Source organism: Pleuronectes platessa, chromosome 23, assembly GCF_947347685.1.
Source record: "Pleuronectes platessa chromosome 23, fPlePla1.1, whole genome shotgun sequence".
Lineage (NCBI taxonomy): Eukaryota > Metazoa > Chordata > Actinopteri > Pleuronectiformes > Pleuronectidae > Pleuronectes > Pleuronectes platessa.
The window spans coordinates 13,240,775-13,254,431 of NC_070648.1; the positions used below are offsets into that span (position 1 = coordinate 13,240,775).

The 13,657-nt window shown below is 41.4% G+C and overlaps 1 protein-coding gene across 1 annotated transcript in view; it reads left to right on the plus strand.

Annotated features, from left to right (window-relative positions):
* The window catches only part of sorcs2 (sortilin-related VPS10 domain containing receptor 2), a 276,763-nt gene that overhangs the window by 243,252 nt on the left and 19,854 nt on the right, over positions 1-13,657 (plus strand). Inside the window, exons 9-13 of the mRNA XM_053416413.1 lie at positions 4,282-4,461; positions 8,530-8,676; positions 11,017-11,119; positions 12,640-12,716; positions 12,928-13,019. Coding sequence (XP_053272388.1) covers positions 4,282-4,461; positions 8,530-8,676; positions 11,017-11,119; positions 12,640-12,716; positions 12,928-13,019 — 599 coding nt within the window. The remainder of the gene's footprint in view (positions 1-4,281; positions 4,462-8,529; positions 8,677-11,016; positions 11,120-12,639; positions 12,717-12,927; positions 13,020-13,657) is intronic.

The window sequence follows — 13,657 nt, forward strand, 5'->3', positions numbered from 1 at the left end:
GGATATTGCTATAGAAGATATTAAAGGAGAACAGATGAAAAGGGAATGCTCTGCAGTAGCAGTAGGGCTGGGTCATATGACTTCAAATCAATATCATGATTATTTCAAACTAAAACCTTGATTACGATTAACGGCTCATTACTCAGTGTCAGTCAACAAGCGACTCTGCTCCTCTGCTGTTTTCTGATCACTAACACGTAGAACAAATCGATGATGTCCGGTCACTTTAACCCTGAGGTCCTGGCTCTGTGCGTCACATAATGTCTGGTTTGTGAACTGCATGCGTGCGAAATGTTAAAGTGTTTTTTAACAATTTAAATACGTGTCTCCTTTAGAGCAAATCAAACAAGCACAATGTAAACTTCAAGTCCTGTACATGTTCTAATAACTTCTGATAAATGCAGGTGTTTATTGTTGAGGTTTGGAGTGAGCACGAACCTCAAAGGTGGTGAATGCACGCATTGGGGAAGTATTAACCGAAATAACCGATCTGAGCGTAATTTATAATGTTACAAACGTCCGTTTTGATTTGGTTCGTTGCCCAGCCCTAAGAAGCAGTTTGACTGAAAGTAGGTGTAACACTTTATGACAAAATAAATCTCAAATAACAGTAAAGGTGGATGTTATACTGTAAGCTTGCACAGTTTAAGGGTAAGCTTATTGTGAGCTTATTGAGTGTAAATTGAGCTTTAGCCCTCCCCACCTAATGATTTCTCTCCCGCTTACCTCTCTAGTGGTATTAGCACCATGCTGAGTGCGGGTCAAGGGGGTGGGGGGGGTTTGAAATCGCTGAGTGTAGGTGGTTCTTTCTCGCAGCTTCTGGGACCCAGGATCTCAGATTTTTCCCTCTCAGCAGTCGGCCTCGTGTCTGGGGTGACTGCGGCCCTGCTTGCCCTGACAGAGATGGATGGAAGGTGTTTCTCTCAGAGGGCACTCAGTGATGCAAAGCCGATGCGGGGCACGCTGGTAGAGATGTCCTTCTATGTCAAGTCAGGATTTCAGCCTGAGAGTAAAGGAGAATGCACAGGTGGCATTTTCGCACAACAAACACACAGCTTGTCGTGCCAGTCACTGATATTTCCCATGACCATTTGTCTTCTCCTTGCCCTCATCATGCTATGTTTAGCCCCTTTAGTTATGGCAGAATGTAGAAGCTTTTCTCAAATGCCACCGACTCCAGTAATGGATCAGAGAATCCAAGTTGCAGACGTTTGGGCAGCATTTGCAAATAAGTTCTTCTTTGTTGACTTGTCGCTCCAGTTAAAAGTGGAATTGGATCCAGTTCATACCAAATGGTCTGTGTATAGCCCTCGTCCAGTCTTGATAACACTCAAGGCTCATCACAGTACGGTTTTGACCATTCACCCATTTACACACATTCATACATAGCTTCACACAGTGCAGGTGCAGCACGTTCTATATCACACGTCACATTTACATTGTTGGCTTAGCCTTCAGAGGCCATTTGGGGTTCAGTATCTTGCCCAAGGACACTACAGCAGGTGGAATGGAGGAGACTGAGATCGAACTGCTGACATTCTGGTTAGTGGACGACCGCCTCAACCTGCTGAGCCACAGCTGCCACAAACAGTGGGATTATAGCGCTGTCTGACTTTTAACTTATTTTTAACCATTCCTACTATTATAATACCCTCTGTAAATGTATACCTTCTACAAGTGATGGTGAAAGAGAGTTTCTCTTTGTTGAACACATTTTTCGAGTTATTTTTAAAGTTCATTAACAAAAATCAATAGTTAAATTGAGAACTTCTCTGCAGTTTCCAGGCTCTTGTAACAATGACAAAAATAAATGCTCACTTTTTGAAGTTTCTTTACAGCTCCACTTCACTGTAGTCACACACTCTGCAGTCTCTTAATGTTCTAAATTCTATGTCTTCTTGCTGAGTGCGTACAAAAGCTTCTTTCGACTGCCCTTCATCATAATCCTCTTCAGTATTAGGGCTCAAATATTTCAAACTGAGTCGAAGAACGTGTTGCTTGACTGGCGTGTTGGATCTTTAAATTTCTGGCACAAACTTAAGGCTTAGGAGTGAGCGCTTCACAGGTAAAGACATAGACTTTGAAGAATTGTAAATGAAAACAGATTTATATTCACAACTTTCCTCTTAAATCTCCCCTTCCTGCAGTTCTAGTAATTCAAAAGGATTGTAAAGAGGAATATTGATTAATAGGAGCTGTTAAACATAAACATAACATCTAATTTCACTCAGTGTATTCTTGGGGTATTACCTACCATGACAAAACAGCCACAAAAAGATCCAAATCCATTTCTACTGCAAATGATACACGTTATAAAATATATGCAGCCTCAGTCACCCTGTGCCCTGCTTATCAACCAAATGTATAATTTAGATACCTCATATAGACATACGCTATATCTTCTGTGGTGTGGGATTATGGTTTTAGCCACTCTGGTGGGTGGAGGGCTGACTCTGAATGTTAAAAGGCAGCAGGAGCTAAAGTTTGAACACCTCTGGGTGCCAGCTCCTCCTCCAGCCTCAAGCTGCTGCCTGAGCCGAGCGCAATGCTCTCAAATTGATTGGTAAACTGGATTTATAATCATAGGTGAGTGGAAGGGAGAAAAAAAGAAATGGGAGATTCAGCCAGTCAGAAATAATTCTAACAACACATAAAGGCTGCTCTCTGCACGGAGCAGAGTGTCATGTTTATTTTTTTTTCCTAATGAGGTTGACGGTTTGTTAGAAAGTAGAGATTGTCTGCTTTTGGAGACAAACATTTGCCCGGCTTTAATGAGGGAGAAACTGGAGGGCTGCGATCAAAGGCTAGGTTTAGGATCATTTTAACAACCTTTAAATGTACATTACGATTTGGAATCAGTCTCATTACTCCTTGTAGTCTAATAACATCATCTAATGTCTTACTATACAAAGGAATTGTCATTAATCATCCTGATGCCTCTCTGCTGACATCTCAGGAGTCAGCCCCATTAGCATTCGTTGCCTTCCACAAATACTCATTTGTGGTCAAACCAGCGCTTGACGTGACCCTTCTTTCCGTCTTACACCAACATTTGTGAGTATACCCAGGTCCTGGTTCTTCCCCTATTATCACCCTCATATTCAAAGTTACCGATGCATCTTGCCCAGTGTTGCATTTTGCACGATAGTAAGAAAAATCCCTGTTGTCGCCTGTTGTTCCCAAGATGTAAAAAAACAGCAAATACACAAACGGTCATGGTTATTTACACACCAACACCCGGAGTTCGGCGAATGTGATGGGTGCAGCATCAGCATCTATACTGCCAAAATAATAAGAATAAGAAAAATAAATTAGCACCTTGTTTCAACCACAGAGTAATTTGACCCAGGAGTGAATGTTGATTGTATCCACATGCAGCAGATATTTATGAGTGTTTCCGACCAGGGGCTTTACAGATATTTGGGCTGAAAGATCAACCAGGCTGTGTTCCAGTCATGAGCAGATTTTGGTTCCTTTCCTTTTTCCTCTTTTTGGCGTAATTGTCCACCGGTTGCAAAGAGAGATAAACAGTGCATTTATAAATATTAGGAGTGCACAGCTCTCAGTGCTCTTGAGCCAGAACATAAACCTGAGTGTAATTGATCCATAGTGTTGGCATATCAATAATCAGCGACAAACCTTCTAGGGCACCACCCCTGTGCTGTGATGGCTTTATCTTAAAATGTGTTAATGTAATCACTAAAAGAGAAAGTGCTAAGTCGCTCTTTGTGCCAACGTTACATTCTTTCATGAGCTATGAAGCCATTTGCATTGGAGGCTCACAGGCTTTGAAACAAACACATAACCAGCTTCCTTAGCTGCCAAAAGCAGTTTTTCAGTGGGTGAAGTGCTCTCTTATCTCCCTGTGTTTCTGTGACGCTCTGTATTTATTGGATTATGTTCTCAGGCTTTCAGTGACTTGCTGTCAAACTTTGTGACTTTTCCGCTGCTTTCACTGGTTTATCTACTGCTCCCCATGCCTCATTCATTTCCCTTTTTCCTATTTCTTCTTGCCATTTTGTTTACTGCTTTACACTCCACCTATATTTTGTTTCCTCTTATTTATAAGTCTAACCGGTTTTTGTTTTTTATTATCTCCATTGAAGGATTTCTCCCAAAGTCTTTATGCTTGTCTAATCAGCTTTCATGATGAATCAAAATTAAATGTTTTCTCCCCTTCAATCTCAGCACCAATGATTCAGAAAATACTTACGTTTCCTTTCTTTTCCCCACTTCCCCTTATCCTCTCTCTCTCTCTCATCCCTCCACCTCTGCCTCCAGGATGTTCAGATAGTGAGTACGGACGAGAACCAGGTCTTCCTCGCCCTCCAGGAATGGTACCAGTCAGACACTTATAACCTGTACCAGTCGGACCCCCAGGGTGTCTACTACTCCATCCTGCTGGAAAATGTCCGCAGCACCAAGCAGCCGGAGGAGAACGTCCTCATCGACATCCTGGAGGTGAGATTGAATGAAAGAGGCCCTCATACACTGTTTTAAAAAATGATATTCTGAATTGTAAATGAACTTCAGTTTTAAATGACATTCATATTCTTCAGGTTGTAATTAGTTGGTGCTGTGAACACAGCTGAGTCCAAATGTAAGCTCTTTCTCCTCCGGGACTCTTTACCTCCAGACTCTGTTAGTCTGAGTCCCGAGCAGCCAATCAGCAACGAGCACTTGACGTAACGACACCGTGAAAAAGTACAATTTAATCTTGCTTAAAGGATAAAGCTGGCACCGTTCTTTAATTTCCTTATTGTCAACAAATCCCATTAGAGAACCAAAACCAACAGTATGCTACTTAGTCACCTTTATGGCACTCAGTCCTAAACCCATTTGTTCCTACTAAGGATGTTAATCTTTGCACCACAAATAAAATAAAAAGATTAATGAATCTCTAAATCAGGTGGTCACTGACGTTTTTATGACACATTACTCAAACAGTGCAATTGTTTGACGAGCAGTGACGGACTTACACTTGAGGCTATTTGAATTTGTAGGCAGCAGGACAGTTTTAAGAGAGGAAAAATAAACTTGATAGGTCACTTTGAACGGTCCACACACAATGCCTGTGAGAGATTCTGTGTTGTTGTGGGTCATTTGTCGTTGATTGATTATTTAATAATGTCTTAAATAGTGGTGGCTAATAGACAAAGTATTAGTTTCTATCAATGCAGGAAAGTAATGTTGGATGCCGGTTGCACTTAAGACCATAGGGAAATTCAAAGCATTTTAGTTTTCACCCTGAGGTATTTCATCACTTTGCTGCTTCCTAATCTTGGCATACAATTCGACACATTTTTGGCTTTGTGTTTGTCTTCTTGTCCTCGGTAACACTGAAAAGAGGTAGCTGTCTTTCAGTAAACTCTGCTATTTCAGCCACAGCGGGAGATCACCCCCAATCCGTAATAGAAGCACTTTAAAGCCAACATATACATCTCTTAGGTCACTCTCTCTAGTCAGCTTTTCTAGCCTATTTGGGGAATCCAGAAACTTGGATGGCATATGTTATCCCCTCCTTTGATTTCTGGGTCAGTCCCTCACTCTCCTACCAGTTGGTTAATCAAGGAAAACCTCCATAGGGAAGTATCTGGGTGCCATCTCAATCAGATACCAGAACAACCTCAACTGGCTCTTGACATGGAGTTTGGATTCCACTCTGACCCCTCTCAGAACTCATCTCACCATCCAGAGTCTTGTTGTTTCATTTAGAAACCAAAGCTTGAAGTGGAGGCGCAAATTGAAATGTACACCTCCTGCCAGTCTCAAGCTCCATCTTATACTCATAAGCAAGACTACACAGCGCACAAAAGAGTTACACTTGTAGGGTTCAAGTCATACGTTTTGTTAGATTCAGGCTACATCCACACTTCTAAGTTTTCGTTTGAAAATGCATCAACTCTGCTATGGGTATGCCTGATGTCCACACTGCACTGGTGGATTTAGAGCCTCGAAATGTAGCTTTGAAATGCTGCTGACCCTGTTTCAGTTTTAAAACTGTGGGGTTGAATTTTAGTCTGGACGAGCAGAAATGTTGATTTCAGTTGTTCGGCAACAATGATGTAGACAGTGTATAAGCAGGACTTAGATACCTCGGTTCCACTTTCCTTCTACTACTGCCCGAATTCTGATTCCAAATGACATCACCAACGCAATGTGGCAGCAACGAATGTAGGATCTTTTGGCCTCTTGAAAATTGCAATTACTTTATGGTGCAGTAGTTTGACAAACCTTCTACAGTTAAAGAGTAGAGAATGAGAAGGTGTTGAAAAAATTTGAAGATGCATGAAGACGTTTGTTCAAGGACTCAGAAGTGTGGTTGGGGATGAGCCTGAACTCTAAACGACTGTGTCTGCCTTCCCTTTCTCTTAATCTGTGTGTTCTGGCAGTCAAGCTATTCAGTGCTTGGCCAAGGTCTCTAGATAAATGGTCACCAAGGACAGGCGAGGGACCATAAGGCGAAGGTCCTCAATGCAGAATTCAATTCTTCCTCTCGCATCACTCACTCGGGCTGCAGAGAGAGATAGAGAAACGGACATACATAGGATGGATATATATGTGTAGGGCTATTTGGAGCGCACATATGACTCATGCCAACCATTGTTCCTACAATGGCAGGTTTACATACATTAGACAACCTACACTGACCAGAGGATAATGATTGGATCTCTGAGAACATTGTGCATCATGTCAAACATTGAACTAATTAGCTTTAGATGATACCATGGATGTAACCGGTTGTAATGAGTGTGACATTAAGCAACATAGGTAAACATAGGTAGTTTGTGTTTTGGGTGCCAAACAATGCATGAGATGTGAACAAATCGAAACATCTTAAATGTCAAAACGACCATTTTAACATTGGTTTACATGTTCCTCTTTGATCCGATATGCACTAGTGATGATTGAATCTTCAAGTGATGTAAATAAAATGGATATTCATTGAAATTCATCATTGTACAAGCTGAAAATATTCTCTTCTCTCACTTGGAGAAAAAAGTGGCAAAGCGTCATTCTGTTGCAGCTACACTTATGGATGGATAAAGGCTCGAGGCAAAAAAATGAAAGGAGGAGAAGCAGAAGTGCAGACAGAAAGGAGAGAAGCCAGAAGTCCAGAGAGAATACAAGCAGGCTTATGTGCCTTGATTTAAACAATTACTTTTGTTCACTCCATAAACATCAGTGCCACATAATAGAAAGCAAATGGAGCTTGGGGAGTCTGCGGATGGAGCCATGTCTGACAAGCTGCCTGGCTCTGTTTAAATGGCTCTCTGTGCTGTCTTCATCATCGTCTCCGCGTTTAATGTTTCAGCTTCAGAGGCTGTAGCTAGCAGCCTCGCAGCCACAGAAACCATGCAGTATGTATGGATTTCAGTTCAACTTTTATGGCCCTGCACATTCTGTGTCAGTGGTTTGCTCACAGCCTCCAGTAAACGCATTGCCTGCAACGCATTGCACAGTGGGTAATCAGGTTTCAGCCACCGATGACCGTTAAAGAGCAGGTTCTCTTATGTTCTGGTTTATATTCTAAATCTAGCTCTTTAGTTCAAGGTAAAGTTACAGCCCAGTTGCAGCAGTTTTCTATCTGGACTCTTTGTGAGATGTCTGCCAGGAAACAGCTTTATCACATTCTCCTCTTTCATTTTATTTTGAGCTTATATCGAGGAAAATACATGATCAAATCCCAGTTTCTGAATTAGAGTCAGACTATGTGACATTTGAAAGAAGAAAATGATTGTCTTGAAATCACTTGCAAAAGTAGATGCTTTTCGGTTATCTATCCATCGGCACGTCCATCCTATGAATAAGATATCGCAAAACCCCTAGAGGGAACTTCTTCACATTTGCTACAGACGTTCACTTGGACATAAGGATTAACTTATTATAATTTTGGATGTTATTGAATGGGATATCTCAAGACCGACTCAAGGGAGTTTCTACTTTTGATTAGTTGTCAAATTTTGATCAGTTGTTGCTTGGAGGTTTTTCTAGATTGGTGTGCTAGTGAATATAGGCTATGTACCGTTTATGAGAAGTCAATGGCACTTTGTAAGAGAGTTGATGCATTACAAGCTGCACTGATGATGTGAAAGGGTGGAACATACGTGGGCATGGTCACAAAATAAAAAACTTATTTTGCCAGTTTGAATCAGAGAGAGAAGTTTTTCGCTGAGAGGCAGGTCTCGCACAAAATAGATTATCACCTGATTTGTTCGTCTGAAAAATGTCATATCAGTGTGAGATAACGTTGATAACATTTTTTAAAGTGGAGACTCACTGGCACCCATGATGAGACCCAATATTAAATTAAGTGGTAAAGGAATCAGTCATAATCAGGGTGCACATTCACTCTGCCACCTTGGGACCTGCTGCTCCACCTGAATGACTTTACCTCCAGACTGATGCTGTACTTATTTAATAATTTGCCGCGCTATTACAACTCCGCCATGTTGCCGACGTGGGAGCTGTTCAGTAAATACTTTGTGAGGTTCGCCCCTGCTGATATAAATTCACTTTGTTTCCCAGGTGCGTGGAATCAAAGGGGTCTTTCTGGCCAATCAGAAGAGCAATGGCAAAGTGACGACCCTCATCACCTATAACAAAGGACGAAGCTGGGAACCCCTGGCCCCACCTACCACTGACATGAATGGAAAGCCGGTCAGCTGCAAAGCAGTAAGTGTCAAACTTTCTCTGTTACCTCAATATAACATATATAATACACTATATTTTCTCTACCACTAGCTCACTATACTACCTAGGTCCAAATGCTGTATGTGCACACTGTGATGCAGCTGCCAGTCAAAATGGATAGAGCTGTCCACCATGTGGTTGGAACCAGGATTGTGAACCTGGAGTCAGAGAAGGAAGGACGAGATGCCAGCCTGGCATTCACCTGCAGTCACCCACAGTCTGATATCTCCACATCACACCTCACAGTCAGATATAGAGGAGGTGGTGGGGGGGTTGGGGGGTCCGATCCTTTATTGAAACCATCACTCCAGTTGGCTGAACGATTTAAAAGAAGACGTAAAGATCAGAATATCTGCGCCACATGTGTTTGCGATTGCTACACACACACACAAGCAGGCATTGATCTCTTATTCCCTTTAGCTTCATCTTTACCTCAACATAATGATGAAAAAAAAACGTCGTTCACACACTGCTATCCCACCCGTCACCTGCCGACATCACAAATCAGCGGGCCCAGACAAAGCCAGGCAAAAGATTTGCTATCTAATGTGTCACTGTATCACGCTAACACTGGCAGCCGTATCCATTACCTCGCCGGAGACTGGCTGAGAGTATTGACCTAATGAAAGAACAGCAGTAGTTCATCATATTGTGTGAATAAGGTGTGGTGTGAGATAAATACCTGCAATCTGCTTTTAATTTGATGCTGAAAAGCAACAGAATGAACTGTTTAGACTTCAAAAGCCAAACGGGTATTGAGCGTTCCCCGTGAAGCGAGACGCCCGTTACTGTGAACACTTGAGGAGTGGAGTTGATTCGAGCCGCCAACCCTTGAGAAAAACACATTGGAACACATCGACACTCTTGTTGAATAGAGAGAGGTGAAGACAGGATGTACAGAAAGAGCACATTTCTGTGTGTTTCAGGTGCAGCCTTGAATATCAGGGTCTGCTTCACGTACGCTACTACGCAATATATTTCCTGTGTTTGAGTTAAACTCTGACATTTTCACTGTGGTGCAATGTCACTGTGGAAAAGGTTCAGCATTTACCAGGGCACACAAGTGTATTCTATTTAGGGTAAAAGGTTAAAGATGTAAAATAACCTTTCCTGCGTCACGTTGGACCTCTTTACTTTAATCTCCCCAACATCACATTCCTGGTTTATAATGCTAAGTGTTTATTGATGCTCTGTAACCTCTCACGTGAAGACAACATTTATGGAATAACAGCTGTTTTCTAATCATCTCATCCCATGATTGTCAACACAAGGAGTTACACTTGTTAACAAATACATTAATACCTATTTCATACGCTCCTTTCTAACAATTATCACAAATATTGGTAAATACATACCAACTCCTACCACGGCCCACATGTGTGATTTTTATATTTGTATGATTCGCTATCAAACTTTTGTGGGTGTGGCCAAATTTAGTGACCTAATGAGTTGGTAATAACCATTGGTCTAATGATTTCTCAAAGGCTAAATAATTCACACCTAACAAATAGTTGGTGACAAAAATGTTATACGTTTGCTTTATTACTGCTGTTCATTGAGATGTAAGTTCCATTCCTGGATCAATAATGTCAAAAAAGTTAAATAATAAAACTCTGAGATCGTTTTGTTAATACGTCAGATAACTAGGCTGCAGATTTTCTCTTCAGTCAAATCAAATTCTGGTTACAATTGACTTACTTCACTGCAAATGAAGCCCGGCTAACTCTTTATATGTTGCATGCTCTGTAGCCGCCTCACAATAAAAGCAGTGGAAAGCTTAGCAGCAACAAGGAGATCAGCAGTGAATGAAGACAGCTCTGATGAGAAAGAAACAGATCCATGAACAGCAACACATTAAGAAGAAATCAGACACGAGGGAGTAGAACTAAACTCCAAACCACAGACGTTTAAACACAGAAACATAAAAAAAATGACATTGTCTAGTCACCAGCACAAAGTACAGCACACTTGTTGCGGGTCAGTGTTGGTCTGAGCAGCTCTGCTCCTGGCAAATATTTGCATTCGTGGATCTCATGACTGCTTCTCTCATTTGAAATGAATTAGCTCCCATTAAATGTCTGATCAACAGAGCTGAGAGCCCCCACACCGAAGCTGTATTAGCAGTCAGATTATCAGGTATCTGTGTGGTAAGAGTCATCACACATGACGGAGCAGGTTCACTTCACCTTTCATCTCACTCAAGAGACCAAAGCTTCCTTCTTGCTTTATAGTGGAGATTCTCGAATGTCCTGGATATACGCTGTGGATGAATGACGCTATGATCCTCACATCAGATTCTATCTGTGTCTCTCCGCTCTGCAGCCCGAGTGTCAACTCCATCTGCACCTGCGCTGGGCCGACAACCCCTACGTGTCTGGGACAGTCCACACCAAAGACTCTGCTCCAGGTCTCATCATGGGAGCCGGTGAGTCTCCACTTTAAACATTGTACTCATTTAAAAACTGTTTGATCCGTAGGCTGTGTATAAAGATGGACACCGTCCTGTTTCATTTTTTCACCGCAATTTCATTCATCATCCCTAAACCTGGCATTTACTGGTTGGGAGAAATTTTAACGACTTGTTGCAAAATAAAATCAAACAGCAGAAAAAACAAATCCACTCACACAGGGTTTTGAGGGAATGTATTACAGAATCTGGATCTGAAATCAATGAGTACTGCTCTCCAACTGAAAGACCACGCTCTTGAATAAAGATGAAAAAAGAACTTCCAATATACAGTAATTTCACATGGTAAATTAATGTATTTGAATGTACAAATTAAACACAACCGTGGCCCTTTAATACTGCATGTATGTTTGTTTATTATATGTACAGTATATGCCCATGTGTCTTTGTGTGTCGGTTTGTGTTGATGTTTTCTGCTGTCGTCCTTATGATAAATCTCTGTTGTGTACAAACAGTCCGCATGGCTGAGCTAAAAAGTGCCACAGAGACAAACCTCCACTTACCCAGAGAGGAGCCTCAACGACACTATTCCTCGCTCCCTGCTCTATGCCGAGCACTCAAGCACACAGACAGGTTCATTGAACCAAATGCAATTGTATTTATTGAATACTTCACTCTGTGGGTGTGTGTGTGGACGTTTCACGCAGGAATCAAAAGAAAAAGAAAACAAACCCACAGGTCCTGAAAACGGAGAAAGAATAAGTAGGTTATCTGCCTGTGGTACAGTTCTGGAGCTCATTTACACAACCTAAAAAAAACAGTGTTATAAAACTTTAATAACAGAAACATTAAAGCCATTTTCAGACATGAATTCTGGAGGAATGTCCACGCGATGACGTATGCACAGCCCCTTCGGAATATGTCGGGAGATTATTCAGAGTTCGGTGCATGTCTAAAGCAGCTTATTTGATTAGTGGTTGGGATATTTCAAGGGAATGTGTCGTGCTGTGTGGGTAACATGTGAAAACGTATTGTTTTAAGCTAGGTCAGTGAGTACTAAGTTTCATGATCAGAACATTAGCGTTGAGTCAAATTTAGGATTTAAGATGAAAGTATGATCAGTCAATAAATGTCAAAAGTAATGATTAAGAGCATTCAACTTTTTATTTTCTTGGACGTAGTCTGTTCTTCTTCACATGAGTCCCCTAAAAAAAACTAGTTAAAAATTCCTCCTTCATCTATAATGTTTCACTTTCATGGCAGCCTTTGATCGGGCTCAGCAAACCTGTCTTTTCCACTATGTAATACTTTTTTTATTTATACGGTTCCCCAGGGCCCACTTCCTTCCATCTGGTAAATTGTTAAAAAGCAAATGAAAGCATTAAAAAGGTTCTAAGGTTTAATTCTCTGCCAATCTGACATCCTCTTTATTGGATGTTTCACTGTCTAGTCTCCTCAGTCTCTGTGCTCTCTGTTGTTGATACCTCGTATGAGCCTTTCTGCCTGAGGGAACTTCCAATTCTCCATCTTGCCTTCAGGTAACCTTGGCTCCAAGTTAGTCGAGTATAAGGAAGAGATGTACGTCACTTCAGACTGTGGGAAGACATGGAGACAGGTACATTATGTCCTCCCTCAAATCTTTGTTTTATTTCTACCCTCTGTCCCTCCTCCTCCCTCTTCTCCCCCCCTTCACTAACTCTACTCAAAAAAGGTTTTCCTCTACCCAAGTTTTTAATTTTTAGCTTTTCATATAAAGACAAACATAAGAAAATGATTGTTTTCGTAACATTGTTTCCACTTTACCCCCAATAATATCTTTTGTGAAGGTGTTTGAGGAGGAGCATCACATCCTGTACATGGACCACGGTGGAGTCATTGTTGCCATCAAGGACACTTCTATTCCCCTCAAGATACTCAAGTAAGATCAATCTCATGTCCATAGAAATAACACAGACTTTAAGCATACGTCGTTACAGTGTTTCCCACATAACTCATTCAATCTCTGACATTAGTGGGGGTGCACAAACATCACTCTCATGCACAATAGATTCTGAGTCACAGGTACTCAGGTTGAAAAGTGAGATGAGATATGGCAAGAGAAAGATAAATGCATTGCACACAACTGCAGCTTGACGTGTGAGGTCTGACTGTCTGCTTGGACGGTTAAAACTTAACGGATGACGGCACGTGGGGGGGGTACGCAGCATATAGTAACAGCTCCTGTTCAAGAAGTAAAAATAAAATAAATTTTCAGGCCGACAAGCTACATAATGCATCAAGCCCATAAACATTTTATTTAAAAAATATTTTTTTTAATATTAAAGGAACTACACATCCCATAAGCCATGGCAAAATATCCCTTTCCAATGGCTTCCAGTACTCTCCTTTTTAATTTAAAGCCAAGAAGAATAATCTTTTATGTATGTACGTAGCATTTCATACAGTGGAAATTCTAGTGGCCAATCGTAGCTGTGGTTAACATTTCCATGGTAACAGCAAGCTCCACCGATCAGAGATGTCGCTTTTACACCTGAGGCTTCTGGGTAGTGTAGTTCT